Source organism: Pezoporus wallicus, unplaced genomic scaffold (genome assembly GCF_028554395.1).
Source record: "Pezoporus wallicus isolate ANWC-B61680 ecotype Strahan unplaced genomic scaffold, APGP_CSIRO_Pwel_v1 scaffold_7392, whole genome shotgun sequence".
NCBI lineage: Eukaryota > Metazoa > Chordata > Aves > Psittaciformes > Psittacidae > Pezoporus > Pezoporus wallicus.
The window spans coordinates 1,547,119-1,569,456 of record NW_026639923.1 but is presented as its reverse complement, the minus strand read 5'-3'; the positions used below and the strand labels follow the sequence as shown (position 1 = coordinate 1,569,456).

General features: G+C 44.7%; 1 protein-coding gene across 3 annotated transcripts in view; it reads right to left on the bottom strand.

The window, feature by feature from the left end:
- Positions 1-308: 308 nt before the first annotated feature.
- The window catches only part of TTYH3 (tweety family member 3), a 73,046-nt gene continuing 51,016 nt past the window's right edge, over positions 309-22,338 (bottom strand). The window contains exons 6-15 of one of the 3 annotated variants that reach the window (XM_057416964.1): positions 22,141-22,213; positions 21,717-21,792; positions 13,604-13,659; positions 12,281-12,373; positions 12,068-12,160; positions 11,143-11,279; positions 8,966-9,142; positions 7,953-8,028; positions 5,774-5,875; positions 309-401 (exon numbers count right to left, since the gene is read on the bottom strand). In XM_057416964.1, coding sequence (XP_057272947.1) covers positions 5,795-5,875; positions 7,953-8,028; positions 8,966-9,142; positions 11,143-11,279; positions 12,068-12,160; positions 12,281-12,373; positions 13,604-13,659; positions 21,717-21,792; positions 22,141-22,213 — 862 coding nt within the window. In that variant the 3' untranslated portion in view covers positions 309-401; positions 5,774-5,794. The remainder of the gene's footprint in view (positions 402-5,773; positions 5,876-7,952; positions 8,029-8,965; positions 9,143-11,142; positions 11,280-12,067; positions 12,161-12,280; positions 12,374-13,603; positions 13,660-21,716; positions 21,793-22,140; positions 22,214-22,338) is intronic. The other 2 variants (XM_057416965.1, XM_057416967.1) reach the window with 2 other exon arrangements.

The window sequence follows — 22,338 nt, the reverse complement described above, 5'->3', positions numbered from 1 at the left end:
GATATTCACCAACTCTTTCAGATAGGCTACTCTAATCAGTGGTGGACCCAGTTTCTTGCCTGGGGGCTCTCAGTGGCTTGCCTGCACGTGCTTGCTCTCTTGCACATCAGGCAGGTACAACAAGGTGAAGGCTTAAATTCAAAAGGAGCTTCCACTCCAGTGGACAGGTACCAGGTTGGAGGGGTGGTCTGGACTGGAGAGACAGGAGGAGCTGCACTGGATTTTGGGCAGAACAGCAGGATTGTTCTACGAGGACAGCACAGGGGCACAGCAGTTGGCACATTGTTTAGTCTGACTGCACGTGTGGGTTTTGTTTTTGCTTTTTCATTTTAATGCACACTGCCAGCATCTGGACGAGGTTGGTTGGTGGCGAGGTATTTGGCTCTCATGCTGGAGGTGTACTGGAGGAAGACAAGACAAAAAGAAACAAAACAGAACAGAAAAGTAAGTCAGAATGACTTAATGTAAGCACAGAACCACAGGTTACGACCACCTCCCTGCATTAAAAGGTCTGTATTTACAGCAAGCATACCAAGGAGCATAACAAGGAAAGTTTCACAAGTCCACTCTGAGTAACACACTGTCAGCCTGCTGCTAGGTCAGAGCAGATGGGCTTGTTTTACCCAAGCCCTCTACACAGAAGGAAATCCAATAGCTATTGAGTTGAAATATGCCATACTTTGCTAGGGAGAAGAGAGGGAAATGGAAATGATGTAGACGTAAAAACCCACCTCACACCTTCATCCTCTCTTAATCATGTTCTTGCTTTCAACCACGCCACAAAAGGAGGTTGAAAAGAAACTGAGTGTGCAACTGCCTTTTCACATTGCATTTTATAGCAATGAGGTCATCAGAAGACCACAGATGGGCAGTTTGAAAGAAAAGTGTGGAAGAATGAATCTCTGAACAATTTATGCCCAAGAAAGAACAGACCCTGCCAGGCTGGAAACAGGCTGCCATCAAACAAGATGATATTAGCTAACAGTCATCAGATGGGTAATAATCCATTGTGACTTGGGATCCAACCTGCATACCATTCACTGATGGACATGACTACAGACCGGGGGTGAGAAGAGAAGGCCAGCAAGATGAAAGGTTGATTTGTTTGGGGGGTATAAGGGGTGTTTTATTCTTATTTTCATTTTTATTCTAAGAAAAGTAATCCAAAAGAGCTCCCAGAAGCTCCGGAGGTAACGTATGTCATTCAGCTCTGAATAATGAGCTAAAAAAGGCATGTAAATACCACCCAGCAGTAAGAACAAAAGGCTTTGCCTCTTTATGCCAGTGTGTTCAATGCCTTCATCGTGACCACATTACTGCTTCTGGGATTCTGCTACCATGATACTAATAACCAAGCAATGAGGACAGATATTTTATTCCTCTTTTTATACCCAGTGGAGCTTGAATAATTCTACAATGCCCACATCTTACTTCCCAAGAGTGCCCTTCAGCATCCTGACTTTTTATCACCTTTAAAACTGAACCACATAAAACAGCCGGTTAAGCGGGTAAAGAGACAACTGAAAGGCAGTTCCACACCAGGAGTTATGATTTATCTTGCCCACTGGGAAAGAACATTATGAGGCATCTTTAAGCTCTCAAAAGCTCAGCAGTCCAAAGGCATTTTCAGAGTATTAACAGCATTTTATCAGTTTTCTTTCAAAGGCTGACCCAGGCTGAATCTCTGCACAATAGAAGCAAGAAACTGCTCCTTTGGCAGAGCTGACCCCATCAGCATAAGATGAAGACACCTGCGGCTTTATTTGCACATTCATCTTTCAGTGTCTTCCATAATTGGAAAAACTTTCTGCAGAACAGAGATCTTAATATGAAACTCTGGCCCAGAAACGGCATCTATATTTAGAAGACAAAGGGTACATCTGTTCTTTCTGGGTTTAAGATGTACTTTTTTTTGTCAGCGAGAAGGCAAAAGGTAGAAAATTCCAAGCTGAGCCAGTTTAAGGACTATATATGCTGTACAGTTTATTAAATGTGATTTCTGGTTCAGAAATAAAGGTAAGGCCGTTATTAAAACATATGAGACTAACCCAACGGGCTCAGAGAGGCTTAGAAGTCAAGGAACTTTCTCACAGAACAAGTAAGGCATGTTTCAGGTAGAGCAGTGCTGAAATTACCAGCTAAACATCATGCTAAGAGGGTCTTGGAAAGAAAACTGAGTGAGCTCATTTTCCATTTGTATTCTCTATGGTGACATGGGATAGGAGATGAGTATGAACAGAGAATTCCAGGTGCTAAGGTTTTGGAAAAGGTATTTAGGAAAAAAAATAAATCTCAGATCATGGAAGGTGATCGTGCGTCTTCCTGGACAAGTCATATAGGCTCAGCACACAACATGCAACATCAACTTTCTTTAGAGCATTAAAATCAATAAGGGTCACTTGAGGAACTGCGTTTCAAGGATGTACAAAGTACACCGCATGGAGGAAGGAGTTGTAAAGAGTTCACTCCTTCCTCCACCAAGAAAACAGCCCACAGTTCTTTAAGTGTCACTAAAACAAAGTAATCAGGAACATGAGATTTGGACAGTCAAGCAGAGGGCATTTTACATTCAAACCTACCTGCAATCCACCACAAGGAACAAATCAAGACTCAGAGTAGTCAGAGTTAGGGCTGATGTTCTCTCCTTAACTCAGGATTTTTGCTCCTTTGTACCTTTTCCCATTACCATTTGAACCAGTTACTCCTTCTGTTAAAGTGTATTTTTAATGACCATGGTAAGTACCATTGAAACCTGGGAGCAGAGAGCTAACACTTCACTGGCCACCTCTCACGACCAGCCCAGCTCTATCAGCATGCACTGGATCTTCAGTCACTGCATTAGACCCCATGTATGAGTGCTCTGCTCCACATGCTGTTGACAGTAGTTCCTCATCCAAGTCCTTCAGTGCTTCCTCTCCCGGGAAGCAGAGGAAAAATGCTGTGGAATACACAGATTCCAACATCTGGACAGAGCAGCAGATGAAGACGTATCAGCAGACACTTGCCAGTCACACTGATAAGAAACCAAACTGTATTACTGGTAGTTAAAACAAGTCTTTAGCTCCTTTATAAAGTAATTCTAAAGACTTAACAGCCTGAGCACAGTTCAGAGCTAAGGAGGCCATTGACTCTACTCTGAGGTGACCTGGATACAGTGTCTGACACAGATGTAAGGTGTACAGTTGCATTTAGTTTCCTTTAAAGAGGAGCTTTCATAGAAGGTTAAAGAACATACACAATGCAGTCATTCTTCCAGTACTCTTGCTGGAAGTACCCATGTGCCTATACACCCTCATTGACCCTTTCAAAAACAGCACAGAGGACAAGTTTCAACCCGTAGCTTCACCACACTGCCAGCTACCTTAAAAAGCATACCTAAAAAGGCTTCTTGTTACCATTTCTGCTGGTGGCTTGTGCTATTGAACACAGCACACCTCCCAGCCACTTACCAGTCAGCTAGGACAAACACAGCTGATTGCACACAGCTTTATTTTTGCATTAGTCCAAAGAAAAAGTCTCTCCTTCACATTCAGCCTTGTTGAGGGTATAAACTTTCATAGGTATGGTTTGCCAGCAAACACTAGTTGGGTACTTAACACATACAGCCTGTGTACAAAGGAATCTTTAGTTGCAAATAAAATTAATGGGTATAATCAGTTAATTTTAGAGATCATAAATTCTACCAACTCCTGTGACCTCTGCAGCCCATGAGTACTTCACAGCTAAGCAAGCTATGCTGGAAGGCCACTTACCATATGAAACCATGACTGAGAGTATAAACCATTTACTATTTGTGGTTAAAAAACCCACACATACTCTCTTCAGCTACCCTGACTGATTTCCTGCCAGAGCTACTCAGGTAATTCAATAAAGACCAAAGCTTCTGGATTCAAGTTCTTAAAAGTTGATCTACCCCTTAAATAGAGCACAGTAAACACAGAGGGTTTGGTATCATGTATGGGAGGTACAAGATGCAGGGAAACAGGCAATTCCAGCCAGCGGGTTCTCAATTCAAAGGGACTGAAGTTTTCCAAGTTAAAAAGAACAGAGCTTCTGTTTGCTTTGTTTGTTTTTAAAGTCTTGGAAAGAATGCAATGTTTTTTTCTTAGCCCTGCAGACAGCCACATTAAACTCTGGGTGTGACCTTAGATAAATAGAAGACAGTGCAGAATGAGATCAGGTGATGTTTCAGCCCAGAGGAGATTTAGTCCAGAATGAGGACACCAGAATGTTCCCCACTCCAAGCAATCCTTTATTTCATGGGATAGACCCATCTAGCATCACTACAATACCACCTGCAGGAACCAAAAAGCAGAAAACACCACCATGAGCTGATGCCCAAGAGCAGTCTTTTCAAGACTTAAGACTGAAGGAAGTTGTGACCCTTTCAAGGGGGCTAGCACCATGCTTCAGGACAAGTTTGTTTGCATTCATGCACCATGGCAGAGGGCATCAAGGACACTTCCCAGCATGTCACAAGGCAGGCAGACAAACAGCAAGAGGCAGCAAGAATGCAGACCAAGCAGCAACATGATGGAAAGCAATCCAATGTAAGGCTGACAGAAGTCCCACCAGGAATGGCAGAAAGGAAGGAACAGCAGCTTCATGGACATATATTTCCAGGAACAGAATGTAAGATAGGGGTCACTGATTGCATGAGCCAAAAGCAATTCTGTTCCAGCTGGAACCAACACCTTCCAGTTACTGTGTGACTGCAGCTCCCTTGAAGATGCACTGTCCTTCATGCACAGGTAAGTTGCCTGGTAGCTCTAATTACACCCTGTATTCAACCAAGCTCAAAAACTACAAAGCCTAATGCAGACCAGTCTACTCTTTCTGTAGGCACGTGGCTTTGTCATGGACAACTGCAAGGGAGGAAACATTGGCTATCTTGGACAACATCAGCAACTACAGCCCATTAGGAATTCAGACAGCGAAATGGTACTAGGGGGGCCCTGTCCACAGAGCCTGTGGGACATGGATGGGATGATATGGACACACAGAGAACAAAAAACAGTAAAAGGTTTCGAAGCAGAATGAAACAGATCTTAGTGCTTGTGTCTGGAGCCTTAGGGAAGCTCTTTTTTAAACTTGCTCCTTCCTGACTTTAAATGCAAGGATAAAAGGAGAAGCTGCACACAGATCTAACAGGCACTGAAGTAATTCTTCAGGACAGGCTACCATTACCAGCTAGGATCTTTTAGCTAATTAAAAACCCTACTGAGAGGCTAAAAGCCTGTGGCACGTACCTGTTTCAGGCACGTGCTGTTATGACCAATCAAGGCAAAACAGAACAGCAGTGGGGCTCAAGGGAAGACACAAGCTGAATTAAGAAAACCAGTCCCAAATGGAAAGCTACTATAATGGTTCTCTACTAGAAAATGCCTTCTTGTGATGGGAGAACTTCTGTTCTGCATTTGAAGTGCAAGGTTAGTTCTACATTCGAGTAGCACTCTGTATTTAGTGTTCAAGCTGTTGAGTGTGGACTCTTGAGTTGAAGCTGCTGTGAGTTAGCTATTATGAGGCATGGGTGCCTACAGCCCTCACAACGTGCACCAGAAGCCTTCCCAACGTTGATACTGCTCCTTGAGTCTGCACCAGAGCAAAAACTGGTTTTAATTTTCACCCTTGGCGGGAGGGAATGGGGTGGGAGGTGCAGAGGGAAGGAATGTGAAGAAATAAAAGGCACTGGTCCGGGATAAACAGTGCAGGGATGAAGGGAGTGGTTGGGAGTGGAGTAGGGGTTGAGCAAGAAGGACCTTTTTTCCAGTACCTGTTCCATTTGCGGGCGCTGTTACCAGTATGTCCGTGCACTGTCCGAGGGCTTAAGCTGCCAGCTCATATGGCTGCTACTGTCCATGGCAGCCAAATACAACTGTGATGACGCAAGAAAGAGAGAAAAAGAGAGTGCAGCCTCAACGTGCATGAAAAACACAGTGCAAGCAAGTGAAACGCTGTGGTGAGTGTCAGCGACAAGGTGGGCTCTACAACCCTAAGGGAATAGCCCTGTGGCAAGAAGGAGAAAACAGAAGGAATGAGAGAAGGGAAAAAAACAAACCAAACAAACAAAAAGCCAGGAGAAAGTAACGGACAAACAATGCAGCAGGATCATCACATCTTAGTTTTCACCATCTGTTCACAGAAAGCTAAATGGAATATAGCAGCTCTTTCCACACACTGGACAGAACATATCTGGATGGTTATCCCCCTTCTCGTCCCTCTCAAAAAGAGGCAGGGACACGTGCATTGGTATTCCCTTTTCATCTCACTCTTCCCACAGACGGTTTGCTATGAAAAGCTACAATTTCTTCTGCCTTGGTATGGTCTCAGCCACCTGCTACAGAGAGCTGCAAATACAAAGATCCCAGAAATGCCCCCTTCCCTGCTGCCATGAGAGCAGACAGTATTTTTCTTCTCCCCACTGCCTGTCTACTACATCCCTGCAGAAAACACATTAATCCTTTAGCTACCTCCTTGCCTCATCTAGGGAGAGCTTCTCTTGTCTATAGGTGCAGCACTGTGCTCTCCTCCTCCCCCAGCTCCTGCACTTCCCTATAGCCCATATTGTTGGCTGCCAAGTATCATCTTTATCTACTCTCAGAAACCAGCCTAAGGCACCAGGACTCAAATCCCCCCTCAGAGTATTAACACAAACAGTCACTGAAGAACCAGGGAACTTGTTGCACAACTAAAGCCCCTGTGGAAAAGAGTGCTTTCTCTGAAGCAGAAGAGCTGTAGGGTAAGGGTCTACAGACATTGAATGAACATATGCCTTGGCAGTACTAGAGGGGCAGTGCCCTTCCTACAACAGGGAACACCAGCAGTAAAGCATTTGCCATACTGCACTGTGTGTGCAGCATATTGGCTCTTCTCCTGAGGACCACCTTGCTGCTGAAAGCAGATAAGAGAGCTTGTGATCAGAGTACCACCAGGGATCAGGAGAAATGCTTTGTGAAGGTTGAAAGAGGTCTGGCCAAGCACAGAAACAGTATCAACTCTCCACTTTTCACTTTCTCTTACAGCAAGACGAAGCGGTCCTTTTGGAGTGAAAACATGAATGTGATGTCCTCTTTTCCATCACAATTCCTACTCCCTCCTCCTTCAACTTCCTCCTCCTCCCCTTCCCATGAATTTGAACCATGCACCACAGAGTGTGTTTTCTTTACGTATACCTGGAGACTGGTTGATTATTAAGCATGCTACTACTCATCCTCTGTAATCACACCAAGTCAGTGAACGCTGCAATGGCATGTTCTCCAAGTTCTGGTAAGGCTTACAGGATCCAGTGAAGGAGGGCAAGATTCATCTAGTGTTTACACAGACATGAAGGCAAGCCCATGCTTTATCCAGCTTACAGAAATGGCTTTCAGGCCACTCCAAATACCAAAACCTTCCATGAAAGTTTCTTTTTTTTTTCCTTTATAGGAAATTAAATACAAAAAATAGATTCCAAAGAAAGTAAAACACTTGTGAAAGAAAGATTTAAAAAAAACCAAAAATCTCAACAAAAAGAAAAATAATACAGGTTTCATCCTACCATCTCTTTAGGGCAGATTAAGGAGAGAGGTTCAGCGATAACTCTGCATTTACTGTTTTACCAGGCTTCTTTAACTTGAGGAACCAATGCCACAGATAGATAGCAAGTACACTGCATGCAAGTGAATCATCCTGCTGAAGTCACCCACCAGGATACTCATGCAAACTTCAGTGGTGATAGGACTGGGCCCATAGGATTTGAATTGTATTCTTTTTACGTGCAATGTCCAAAGTAGCACGGCAGGGTTTTGTTCTCCATGGCAGGTGAGACATGGCTCGTCTACTCAAACTGCTGCCATTTATGGGCCAGATCCTGTGTTTGGCTGACAATCAGCTCCCTTGAGAGTATACAGGAGTGGTAAACGTGTGTTCCCCAAAGTTGCTGAAGCAGAGAGGAGCAGTAAAGAGAGACTTACTGAGGGAGGTGGGGACTCCCGGCCAATGAGCGGGGTATTCTCGCAACGGGGGTTCTGGAAATTTGCATTCTGGCTCCTAGGAAAGGAAGACACACATGGTAACAGGGGACATGTGCCATGCTTCGCTGGGGGAAGGTCTCTGACAGTGCCATGGGACAGAGCATACACACCCCCAGAACTACTGCATCAGGTCAGTCTCCCTCAAAGCTTTTCCTACGGGGCAGGTGGATCCCCCTTTTCCAGGCAAGGGCACAAAGCTAGCATTATTTCCCTCAGATTAAGCACTTCTCTTACTCAGAAGGGCCCACACTGAATCATGTCAAGTGATTTAAAAATAGATCCACAAGAAAATCTGCCTCCTTACAGCGTCAGAACTGCCAAGCTGCAGAAATGGAGATAAAATGAGGACAAAGTCTAAAGGGAAGAACCAGATGATGTGCCAGCTCAGAAAAAAGATGGGCCCTGAAGCTAGTCCAAGTGTGATCAGGGGCAGGCACTTCTGGAGAAAGCTCTGAAGATCCCACCTGGACTAGGTAGCTCCAGACTGTAACAGATGTCAGAGCTGACTGCAAATATGGTGGAAGGACAGAGCCTGAAGGTTTTGTCTTAAATCTTAGTCTCTAAGGAGGCTTAAAATCTTGCCTCTAAGGAGGCAAGACTGCTCTGTCTGAAGAATTAACTCTTCTGGTGATTAGAATAACTTGGTTATAAATAGCCCAGACAATACTTTCCTACTTCTTTTCTCCAGATAGATTCCTACATCCTGCAGGACAAAGCTGTTCACAGTTTGGAGCATGCTAATACAGCTCTTTCTCTACTGCAGCACTTCTAAGCTATTCCCTTCTCCCAGTAGATACCAACAAGAAGATATGTCTTTTGACACCTGGGACAAAAACCTTCATCACTTCCTACTGCTTGGCCAAAAGTGTGTGCCTTGAGTGCTTGCAACAATAGAAATGAGAGTGAAGCAACCTGGACAAGCTGCAGTACAGCCTTCTTGTCGGGATACTCACATGTACTCTGTGACAGGAGCATTGCTGACTGTGTGTGCTGCTGCTGGAATGCTGGTCTCACTGCCATAACTACTCCCACAGCTATAGAGGCTGGGCATGTGCACTCTGTAAAGATTATCGTGCGTTTGTCTACTCCCTTGAGCAGCTGATTCTTCTTCCCCATCATCATCTGAGCTTCTGCAAGAAGGAGAAAAAGTTCCTAGAACCCTACAATTACCCCACATGTGGGGTTTGCAGGAAACCATGGTAATCCTAGGAACCTCCCAACCATCTTCCACACCTCCACATTCATACCCATTTGGGATGCCTCAGGGTGGCAGTGTCAAACACAGCCTACACCAGAGTGACTCAGACCTCCCACAGATACCATCTGGACTTTTACACTGCGTGATCCCCTACAGTCACCCTACGGTCTTCTCCCAAGGCTTGGCAGACCGCAGAGTTCTGTAACTGCCCAGTCATGCAGCCAAAGGATGGACACACATCCTGAAACACACAGCACTCAGCAAAACAAAACAGAGACAGTGGGGAGGTAGCGCCAAGCATCCCACAGAAAGCATCCTTCAAAACAACAGTCTGTGTCCTTCTGTTTCTTGTAGCCATGTCCAAAGAGCTTGTAAGGATAAGCCTCTGTAGACTCCTCTGAACTCCCATTCTGGTTATGAGTCTGCTTCAGCTTCTAGCACAATCTCAGAAGTCTTCAGAGAGACTAAATTGCAACAGTCATGTCTAAAGCCTTTACTCTCTCAAAAGTGATAGAATTTTAAACCAATTTTAATGCAGAGCAGAGCTGTTTGCCAACTGGTTCATTTCCTCCTTCCCATATTAATCTTTTGTCCCTCCTACGTAATATACGCTGCTATTTTATTTCCCTATAGGATGAAACACCAAGGTTTGACTACACTTTAGTGATGGTTAACAAAGCTAGTAAAGGGTTCTGTAGGAAGCACTTTGTTGCTGGGAGAGACAGCATGGACATCACTAAACATCACCCACAGCTCCTGTACCACAAGGTGGCACTGAAGATTTATTTAGGGAATTGCAGCCTGGAGAGTCTCTTACAGGCAATAAAGGATGACATCCTCCACTTCCCAGAGGGAGGCAGAGGAAGCAGTGATGCTGGAGGGAATGCAAGAGGGAATCCTTCAGTTCACAGCAGCAGTCAGAGCCTGCTGGGGCTGGCAGGGCAGGCAGCAGCCTACATGGAATGCAGCACAAGAGAGATACCACTGCGTAAACCTTTCTCCTTAAACAGACAGACTCCCATTATCTTCTTGGTAACGTCTCTGCAGCTGCATGTGGAAGAGGTAAGGAAACCAGCCATTTTCTCAAGTGCTACTCTAACACACTTCCCAAGGCTTTCTCTGGGCACTGCAGGCCTGGCGGGCTCTGGCTTCCTGCTATTGTTCAGGATGTTCCATTTTATCTTGATCTTTGAACCTTGAGCCTGGGTTTAGACCACGAAAATTGTGTTTCAGGACCACAGAAGAGAGTTTGCTGCACAGACTGCTGCTCTTCAGCAAGAACAGAAAACTCAAAGCTATTTTAATAGCTGCATGTGATGGCAGCAGCCAGTCAGTGAAGCAAAGGTTTGCTCAACACCTCCTGATCAGCCTGAACCATTAATACTAACTCCAAACAACTCTGCTGCTAGATGACTGCCACCAATTTGCAAGTATTTCATCTGCCCATGCTACTGCCACCAAGACAGTTCTGCTTTCTATTAGCTATGCAAGTCAGTCACCTCAGTATAAGCAAAGCCAAAAAGGCAAGTGTGAACTGCTTCTCATTCCTATTCTCTTCCCCGTACTAGAATAAATGCCTCAAAGCAATGCAAAAGAACAGGCATTTTACAGAGATGGCACGTAGTTCAAGCATTACCTCTCTCTACAGCTATAATCATTAATCTCTGTCTTGACTTACAGTCCTACAGTGTACTAAATACTCTGCACACATAGTATTCCAGTGCAATAAGGTTCAGATGTAAGTATTAACCACAGCCAGAACAAAAGCCAACATTTTTGTTGTGTGTTGGACCTGTGCTTATAAAGCCTCATCCCTCACACTCCTGGGATCATATGGGAAAGAGCTCCATATGCTCATGGGCACAAGTCCAATAGCCAGTCTTCATTAGAACAGAGCTCTACAATGCTACAGGATCCAAACCCTCTCTATACCTCTTTTGCTGCCAAGTGTGTGGGACGCTGCACACAATGGAACTGAACATGAGGGCTGTGACAAAGGAGAAGAGAACCAGGTAGATGAGGCCTTCCACTCCATCATAGCAAAAGCCCGTCAAAGCCTGGACGTAATCCTGGAGGGAGAAATGAGCAGAGTTTCCTGATCATTAGAGAGTTAACATTGAGCTCTAATTCAAAAGCCCTTCCCCTGGACTACAGTCTCCGAAACAACTTAAGAGATTGTAGTTTCTTTTCCAGAGCATATTTCTGTTTTAATTTCAGGTATCTCAACTGTTTTTCATAACTGATCTAACCCTTATTTCCTCTCAGAAAGCACATCTCAGATTCATATATGGAAATATTTTCAACCCCACATAGTAAGAATGAGAAGAGGAGGGGAAAAAATGGGGAGTGATGGGGGGGGGGGGGGGTGGTGGTGGTGGTGACAGAAAAGAAAGCAAAGGCTCACGTAAGATAACACATTTTTCTTTAAGCACTTCAGCTCCCTCACTATGTCCTGTGGCCCAGGAACATATCATGGACTATCCGCTTATCTGCTTCCAGCATTTCAGCTAGGGCAACATTTAGTCCATGCTATACTGCAGCTTTAAGGCATTCCACCCCACGGGAAGGTCAATAAGCCATATGCTATGGAAAAAATCCCATCTGAGAGCCCTGAAACCTTAGTGCTGCAGCTTGTAGATGTATAAAGGCGTGTTATCTAGTTTCCTATGTTGATATTTGAACAGAAAGGTAACTTGATCCAAATGCCCATTCTCCTTTCTGCTAGAATCAAACAGTAAAAGCTGTTGCAAACTGCTCTGGCACAGCGGAGATTTGAAACACCAAAATAATCAGTACAGTACAGGCTCTTCATCCCCTTTGTTCTTTCTTAGCTCAAGCCCAGTTACTGAGCACTCACCAAATGCAGACTCCGGCAGTCTACTAAAGCTGTCAGTTGCTGCAAGTTGATCTCTGTTGAATTTAAAACCTCCTGGATCCGAGTAAGATACTCCTGTAAGCAACAAGCTAGCAATTACTACATGGAAATGGCTTAGCAGGAGCTGATGTTAGGCTTTGTACAAGGGTAAGGGAAGGCAGAAAGCACACAGACAGCCAACTTGAGGAGAGTTACCTTGGAGGTTGGGTGCTCTCTGCTCGCTGACCTCATGAGTTCCACAACATCATCCTGCATTTCTACCAGAGCCTTGTGACTTGCTGACAGCTTCTGCTCGACACAAAACATGCAACGTTTCAGCCAGGACACATGCACCAACAGAACTCCTGGGAAAAGACTTAAATCCTACTTCCCAAATATTGAAGCATCATCTGTATGAACGGTACAAGTTAAGATTGTCTCAACTAACATGGGTGCAGCTGCAAGAGGGTTAAGTTTGACTTTTACCAACCTGGAAGAAGTACAGACAGAAAGAATAGGGAAAAGCAAGAACCAAAAGAACAAACAAAAACAAAACACGTACACAAAAACCATACACACAGCTGGAGCTGGCTCCAGGACAGAGGGGAAGGAGAAAGAAAAGACAAAGTACTCATGTTCTCACCAAAGCACAGCTGGATTTTTCTACTAAATCAGATGGCTGAGAGAGACTTAATGTTAACACCAGCAGTTGTTTGTATTAGGGTGCAGCCTTCACATCCCATTAAGGCATCCATGGGAATTTCACATGCACTAGCATGTCAGAGCGTATACTGAACAACCAGAAATGCAACAGATGGCAATGGTGCATCATACCACAGCTTGAAGTGTTCTTACCCCACCCTTTAAAACAGAGGAAGACAAGACTTAAAAAATCCTAAATATAAATGGTGAAGCAGCTGGTGTCTGCCAAATGGTGGGTGGTGTGGGTTCATTCTGGCCTCTGATACATAAGACAAAGTTTGGGATGGACCCAGGTGCTGTTCTTCAGCCCCCACACAAAAGAATAATGACTCACATTTATACTTCAGGGTACAAACCCTTCAACATCCAAAGGATTTAAGAGGCATGTGTGAGAATCACTCCCTCACATTTTGGGAGTGAACCATTGCCACTGTTTAACCTAAAAGAACCTGCAAGAGATTCAAAGCACGATGTAGTTTCCCACTCTGGCATTAATTGTGGGTGCTCTTTCTTCATGTTGCTGCTCTTAGAGTGCCATATAAACAGAGATACCACAAACAGAGTCATGGTCCTCACCACATTACACACCTTCTAAGTGCCCTTCTAAGAGGGCACCTTGGAACTGAAACTATGCAGGTAGTGATGAAGTTGGAAAAAACCACTCACTAAATCACAGTGCCACCTCTTGCACAGCTGGGAAGTAGCTACCAAAGCTTTACCAACAGGTGGAGTGCTCCATAAAGCTAACACCCTGCAACTTGTTGCATGCTGGCATCAAAAGCATTTAACCTATACCCAGCAGGAAGCTGAGAAGGGGTGAAGGATGCTTATACTCACCTGCTGGAAAGGGTTGGGGTATCCAGCACTACAGGTCATGTAATAGCGGAGAGTATCTACAAAGAGAAAAGGACAGTCATTGTTCCATTATACTGGAACACTGTTTCAGCTTTGCAGCATTATACAACTGCCACAAGGGAGGTGTTCAGTTCTGAAAGCAATACACAAAATGAAAATGCAATATAATTGGAATCACTTCCATCTCTCCGTGTAGGATTACAGTGCGTGGATGGCACTAGAGAAAGGGATGTAAGCTGTCTTTGGGGAGAAAACTAAGATTTGTTTTCTTGAAGAGTGAAAGGCAATGGGGTTTTCCCACTTAAATAGCTAGATGAAACATCCAAACAGAAGTCAGCACTATCCACTGTATAAACATAAGACAAGACCTCAGTCTAGGATACATCCAACTGGATGATTAATTTCTGCAGCTTCTGAGTGTCAGAATACCATTCTACAGACACTTAAAGCAACTACAGGCTGCTGTCTAGGGCACATAGCAGAGAGAACTCAACTTTCAGCCCGTTCAGTTCACCAGCAAGGTCACTACACAACCACAAAACACTAGCCCAGGACAGGTAGTAACAGTGACATAAATACAGGCTGCTATCAAAACAGTGTGCTGTTGGGCCAAAGGAGGCGCATACACACATCTGGTATGCTGAATATACCACTTCCCAAACACAAATTCAAGTGTTTGAAAGAAAAAAGGGCAAAAGACACCCACCCAAAATCCATCTTCACAGCTTGGGATTCAAGTTCAAGGACAGACTGGTTTTAGGCAATGCTCTGTAGAAGAACATAAGAATGTCCTCCTAATTCAAGAAAGTCCTAACTTACTAACAGCGCCTCCTAAAAATGGTGTCACTTTGAAAGCAATTGAGGAAATGGATGGGAAAAGCTCTTGTCCTTCTGACACGTATTAGTGATGAACATGTAAAAAGAAGCCTGTTTGCTGATGGATATGTAATTGCACACAAACAGATTTTAATTAGAAGTCTTTAATTAAACTTTAAAAGAGTGCGCATCATTTACTTTGCATTCTTCTTTTGACTTATGTAAAGAAGCCATTTTCAGTATTGAGTCAATAATGCAGGGCTGATCAGGGAAGAAAGCTCTTACCATGCATTAGGGTAACAGCACCATGTTACCTGTTCAAGGAACCTCAGCTCATTTGCAGGTGTCATCCCAAAAGTTAGTCTTAATACTGAGTAGCTCTACCAGTAATCCTAGTACAGTGAAGACATACCGATAAACTTCCAGATATGACCTTACAGTGCTCTGCTACCAGCATCATTTATTTACAGGCTTGAAGACAGTTATATTCCTCCTCATTCAGATATGTATGAAACCAGCCTCATGCCCTCATAAGCCCTCCATAATACTATACCAACTGCCAACATGCCCAGATTACAAATAACAGGCTTTCCCCTGCCGTTCTCAATAATGCCATTGCGGAAGGGAGCTCTGAAAACTTATCATCCAGATGCCTTTAGATTATTTCTTAGACATTTACAGTTCCTCTTTAGACGAATAAAGGCATCAGCAAAATCAGCAGGTTCTTTTAAGTGATGTTGGCTCACTAAAGACTACAAAAGCCCCAAAACACACATATCTTCTGCACTTCTCCCTGCCACTAGCATCCTCTTCCCCATTCTCTTTAATTTTCTGTGACTTTCAGACACAAAAATTGCAAGCTGCAAAGCTATATTCAACAGCCCCAACTCAGAAATCAGCAAATGGCATAACCACAAGAAGCAGAGCTGTGAAGGAAGCAGACCTGATTGTATCCTGACTTCCCATAAATATTGAACACACCTTTGGGCGAGCCAACACACTGGAGACCAAGTGGTACACCACAGCCTGTCAGCTCCTGCACGCTGGCAATGTAACCTGACAGCTGGTATTTATAATTCATTAGCCTACTTTGGGGCAGCTTCTGCCAGCTGCTCCATCTCCCTCCCACTGACTCTTCCTCTGGGATGACCTGCATCTCCCCAGCCAAGCCTCCGACCAGCAATGGGGAGCAGGAACTGCTTTATGTGCCTCACTCTGGCCAGACCACACAAGCAACTGTCCACAACTACTGAGCCAAAGAAAGGACTGCTCCTCCCAGGCTCACAAATCACACTCAATGGTGATGGGAAAATGGATTAAAATGCACCTGTGCTGAGAGAACAGCGCAGCAATCCACAGCATCACACATGGTCTGCACCAAAAGAAGTTTGACCAGCAGTTTGAAGGTGATCCTGCCCCTCTACTCTGCTCTCATGAGACCTCACTTGCGGCACTGTGTACAGTTCTGCTCTCCTCAACATAAAAAGGACATGGAGCTGTTGGAGCAAGTCCAGAGGAGGCCACGAGGATGATCAGGGGACTGGAGCACCTCCTGTATGAAGACAGGCTGAGAAAGTTGGGGCTGTTCAGCCTGAAGAAGAGAAGGCTGCGTGGAGACCTCATAGCAGCCTTCCAGTATCTGAAGGGGGCTACAAGGATGCTGGAGAGGGACTCTTCATTAGGGACTGCAGTGATAGGACAACAGGTAATGGGTTCAGACTTAAACAGGGGAAGTTCAGACTGGATATAAGGACGAAGTTCTTTACTGTGAGGGTGCTGAGGCACTGGAATGGGTTGCCCAGGGAGGTTGTGAATGCTCCATCCCTGGCAGTGTTCAAGGCCAGGTTGGACAGAGCCTTGGGTGCCATGGTTTAGTGTGAGGTGTCCCTGCCCATGGCAGGGGGTTGGAACTGGATGATCTTAAGGTCCTTTCCAACCCTAACTATTCTATCATTCTATGATTTTGCCACCTATTTATTTTAAACCAACAAACCACTCTAAGTTTCTCTTAAGCTTTCACAGTGGTATCAGTTTTACATCACCTTTGTAAGTGCATTCAGTTGCATGACATACTGCTAATAAATAGCTCTAGAAATGTTTTTTGAGGGCCTTTTGGACCACCCCTGCTGAGCAGATTACAGAGAAGAGTTCCCAATATCATCATAGTTTGCAGCTTGTAAGCCCAGGATAAAGATTGCTGGTTACAAGTGAAGCAAAAAGCAGTAAGTGAAGTGTTTCCCTTGCTTGCCCCTGGAAGGCAGGATCAACAAGGCTTCACTGTGGTAGCACTGGCTTTGCAGCTGACAAGTGTGACACCAAACATAAAACGTGCTTCCCAAAATGGCAAAGATAGCAGGAGCAGCTTTCCCCTGCACTGAACCCAGCACACTAATAGCTGTGGTGCTTTAAAGCTAAAGCTACAATAGGCAGTAAAGTGCCTTAAAGTGATCATACACTGCAAAGCTTGGAAATCAAGAGGAATGTGACCCCTGCCTCCATACCACCAGGCTGGGAAAGAGGAAAGAGCAGGAGGCACCTCCACCAGTTTTAAACCTGGTGGAGGCTATCCTGTACACCCCCAAATCTCCCATTTCTGTCCAGAAAACAGCTACATTAACCCATCATTTGCACTCTAACAGCTTCAGGCAATTCCTTGCTATAATTATCTTTCCGATGCATTTTCCTCTCAAGGAAAATTCCTGAAGGTTGGATCTGATTTTTGAAGCCAGCCTTTAGGGAAACTAGTTCACAGGAGAAGGGTTAGGCAGGGTCACGTTTGCAGCTGCCTATGCCTGCAGCAATCCTCCTGACCCACTCGTTTAGTGCACAGGCAGTGAGGGAGCAGAAGGCAGGGAAGGGAACTACCCAAAATGCTTTATTTTTGCAAAATCTGGGTTTCCTAGAAAGGAAAGTAGAGCTGCCTGCTAAAGACAGCTTCAGCCGCTAGAGCTACTTATTGCTTTGCAACCATGGAGACTTACTATTCACTTCAAAGCCCAGCTGAAATGCAAAAATGGCATTATGCACCTGCCAAAAGGCAGTGAGAAGGTCTGTAGGGTAATGAGCAGATCCTAGCTGGAAAAACTCCTCACACCTAGAACAGCTTTTCCCAGCCCTACTTGAGCATTCTCTAAGCATCTCACATTTTACATATACACCCGGATGAGACTGTCTCTGTGGGTTCAACCAGCAGAGAAAGCTGAAGTCTATCACCTGTGATAGACAAAGGAAGATGTGCCTTTTGGCCAGGTTTTCCTGCCCAGGTAAGATGTTCTCCACCAGGAATTTCATTTCCCTAAGGCAACATTCTGACAGCAAAGGGGCAGATCTGCATAGCATTTATATGAGAAAGCTCTGCCTGTTGCTCAGACAGATTGTGCCTTCTTATTTAATTGTATGCAATAAGTCATCTGATAATAACACAACAACAGTGAAAAAGGATGAAACTAGAAGATGGCCTCCTGCTTTGAAAATAAACATCTTGGCCACACCAAGTCTTTTGACTAACAGCAGGAACCGATTATACAGACACTGTTCAACTCCATTGGCTTTATCTCAATTAATGAATACTGGATGAGTTAGGCACATATATCAGCCTCTTCTGCAAAATGATTTAAGGCTTTCCTTCTCCAGGAAACCTGCATTAAGGCTCTCTGCTCCCTGTTCTCCTCCCTCCCTCCCTTTTCTTAATGCAGCACATTTTATCTACAAAACAAGGAGATCAGCTAAAAACATGACAACAATAATAATGCACTTGATCAGATTAGTCTGAGCTCCATTAATTCTATTTAGGCTTGCAAACAGCATTTAATAGACAAACAGGAATATTAACATACTAGTTGCCCAGTATCCAACTGTGCTGGTTTTGGCTGGGGTAGAGTTAATTTTCTTTATAGTTGCTGATATGGGGCTGTGATTTGCATTTGTGCTGGAAACAGGGGTGTTTTAGTGACTGCTGAGCAGTGCTTACACAGAGCCAAAGCCTCTTCTGCTCCTCACCAGTGAGGAGGCTGGGGACGCACAAGGAGTTGGGAGAGGACACAGCCAGGACAGCTGACCCCAGATGACTGAAGGGATGTCCCAGACTATACAATGTCATGCTCAGCATATAGAGCTGGGGATGAAGGAGGAAGTGGGGACATTGGGAGTGATGGCATTTATCACCATCCCAAGCCATCATTACCTGTGATGGAGCCCTGCTGTCCTGGAGATGGCTGAACACCTGCCTGACCTGACCTGGCAAGTGGTGAATTGAGTCTTGCTTTGCTTTGCTTGCCTGTGTAGCTTTTGCTTTACTTATTGAATTGTCTTTATCTCAACCCACAAGTTTTCTCACTTTCACCCTTCCCATTCTCTCCCATCCCACCAGGGGGAAGTGAACAAGTGGCTGTGTGGGGCTGAGCTGTTGCCTGGGGTTAAATCATGACAGCACCACAGTTATTTTTCTGTGAAAACCACTATAACTATCACCAACATAAAAGCACTGCAAATATACCAATCTCCCATCTCACCAAGGGGAAGTGAGCAGCGTTCATCTCTGTTTGAATGCCAGAGCAGAGGGTTGGGAATATTACAACACGCTATATTTAAAAACAACAACTAAGAATAGTGATTAAAGGGAAAAATTGACCCAGCACTACAAAGCTTCTTAAGGTTACTTGTTGGTTCTTCTATCCTTAAAAATATATAGCAGCACGTAGCCCAGTATGCGACATGCCAAAAGCAGGTACCTAGGCAAGACTTGAGTGCCCTCAGGGCATGAGTGCCTTCTCAGCCCAACTTCAGCAGAAGTGATTCCCAAGGCAAATGTGATTACTAAATGTGATATATATATTCTAATTCCCAATGGATTCTTCTTCCATGGGTGACCTGAGCCCTTCCATCCACTCACACTCTTACTCAGCTCTTTTCTGAGCTGAAAAATCCGTGGTCAGCTACACTCTGGTTTCACTCTGATGGAACTAGCTGGAACAACTTTTGTTTCTGCCTCATCTGTCTGTACTGTTGTTAATGTTGGAGAGCATCATCCAAAGAGCAGAGACAGCAAACCAGAGAGTGTGAAGATTCCATGCACTAGAATAACGACCCTTCAAACAGGGCATCTTCCCGCAAGAGGACCACACTTGATGCTGGCTCCCAGCTGCCTGCCCTGCCTCTTCAAGCTCACCGCTCTTGGTGTATATATGGCTCAGCTGATGACAAAGCAGCTGCTACAATTTACAGACAAGCATGTTAAGGGATACCAACACTTTTAAAGATGTTTCTAAGGAGTGTCACTGAGCAGTCCCACACTGCATCGTGACTTTCCTTCCTGCTCAGGTGCACGCGAGTGTCCCGACTTTGGGGACCGTGAGCTATTTTCGTAGCTTCCTGATCATAAACTATGACACAGCAGTGAAAATCCACATGGGAAAGGCAGAACATTGGATCATCTCCCAGCCAGCTGCCTAGTGCAATGGCAGGCTCAGAAGTTAGACTGATTTCCCTCTGAAAAAAAGGAGAAGGCGCTGAGGAACACGCAGCGGCTGCCTGACAGCAGGGAGCTGACACACCAGCCTCCCACAGAAGGGGCCACCCTTCCGACTCAAGCCTGTGACAACACCTGCTCTTCCTCCTCTTCAGCGTTTCGCTTGGACCCATTCACTGTTATTTATGGAGCCTTAACAACTGTTAAAGGTGGTGGTGCTGTCAGAACAGCCTGATTTCACCCGGGGGAGTTGGCTGTCCCTGCCCAGGGAAGCAGGAGGAGGGACAGAATGTCAGTCCTACACTCACTGTTAGGAGCCAAGCAGACAAGGGCAACTGAAACAGAGAAATTGCACAAAGGGGTGCTTCTTCAGTTTCCCAGGGTCGATCTAATTGTTACCAAACATGCTCCAGAACTGATTTGGGCTACCAAATTAGAGCCAAGTATTTCCCCTTGGCCTCACTGATCCGTTTGCCTCCTTGAGCAACTAGAAGACTAGCTTGGTACCTTGGTGCCACTTTGTCACCTTCACAGCCAAGAGAGGATTTTCATTTTGTGTGGTGATAAACACTCATTCTCCTCCCTTATTGCATTTCTTTGTTACAAAGAACGCTGCCTGGCTCTCTTCTCTCCTTCTCAGGAAATCAATAAATAAGGCATTCCAAAAATAAGCTGTAGAGTGATAATATCAACTTGTACATACTCTTTTATACTGCAGTCTGCCTCCAGACAAACAGTTCTTATTGCTTCCAATCCCTGCATCCTCAGCCATAGCTACCTACCTAATTTCTGATCAGTTGCACAGTGAGAGGCAGCATTTGGCTAAGCACCCAGCCATACACTAGACCTTCTGTACACAAGGCAAAGATTCTCTGATTCCACTAAATAAGAACTAGGGAAAACACAGATGGCTCCTTTTGCATATCAGCGTCATTGCTTATTTGTGTTTTATCATACAGAGGAACTATCAGGGGAGAGAAGGTAGGAGAAAAGTTAATTTTTATCTAAGCAGCAAATTCAGTCCTGAAAAATCCTTTTCATTTCTAGCACTTACAGTGTCTTTGCTGGCACTTTCTTGTTAAACCACAGTTCTAAATGCCACTTTTGCCCCCCACCGAGGTCCCAACTGGAGGCACCCCACATCTCACCAATCACTTCAGTCTAAATTAGGCACCACAAACCCAAAACCCATTAGTACTTCAGCTGGATGCCACTGTGATGGAAGCATCTAGCTTTAAATGGAACAGGATAAACAAAAATACTGCATTTATAACGGAAAGGGAAAAATCATACTTATTTGTGGCACTTTCCATTCATTTACCCTTTAAATTAAAGAAACTACTATTTATAGCCCCCATGAAGAAAAAAATATAGATATTTGTTGATAAGAGATGTAAAAATGACTATTCTGGATTCAAGAACATAAGAGCAAGTTTTAAAAATGACAACTCAAACTGTACATTACTATTGCCACACTTCTGCCACTTAGAGAGGAGAACAAGATTCAAGAGTGCTATACTTAGAGCAGAATAATCCAGAGACTTCTGGTTTTCCATTTTATGAGTTATTTCCAAGACAGAAGAAAGGTTCTGAAGGCTCTTCTGACAAAACTGTACATGTACACTTCTGATCAGGGTATAAATGCTTCCTCGGGAAGACATTGGTTTTCCAGAGCTCCACAAACATATGCTTTTCCCACTGTGTGCAAGCTCCTCTGTTCCAAACACAGCCTTAAATTCTCAGCCCCTACCATGCTCCTATGTGACAGCTGGAGCCACAGTACCCCGTGCCAAAGCCAGTCCCAGCACTTACCAGCACTAAGCACTGCATTCTCTTCAACCACTTTGGAGACATAAGCATCGGGGTTAATACAGAAGTCACTGGAGCCCTAGATAGATGCAAGACAAAAGGGAAAAAGAATATCAAAGAACACCAGTATCAAAGACCAATTGAGCCAGGTTAACATCAGGGAACTCTCTACTATGGTCATGTTTCAGATGCTGAAGTCTCTCATCGTCACCCCCACTAGCACTGCCTTACACAAGCACAGCAGTGCTGGAGTACCAGCTAGTGCATCACACCACAGAGAAAGGAGGAGCTCTCCACTTTTCATAGATGGAAATTGCTAGGACAGCTACTTACAACAAGATGTGCTATAAAACACAGTGCAACATTAATCTCATGACTGATAAACCTGCAGCAAAGGGTGAACGGGACTTGGATCAGAGCCACTTACCACAGCGACAGCCAACTCCAGACCCAGGGATCCCCAGCTGACAATCAGGGCAAACACCCCAAGCAAGCACACCCTGTGGGAGACAGACAGATGGCAGATGTAGCAGCTCTGATTTCAAGCAGATCCTTCCACAAGATGTATTATTTGGAGTCCAAACCAATTGCCAAACCCAAAGTTATCTTCAGATAAACCATCCCC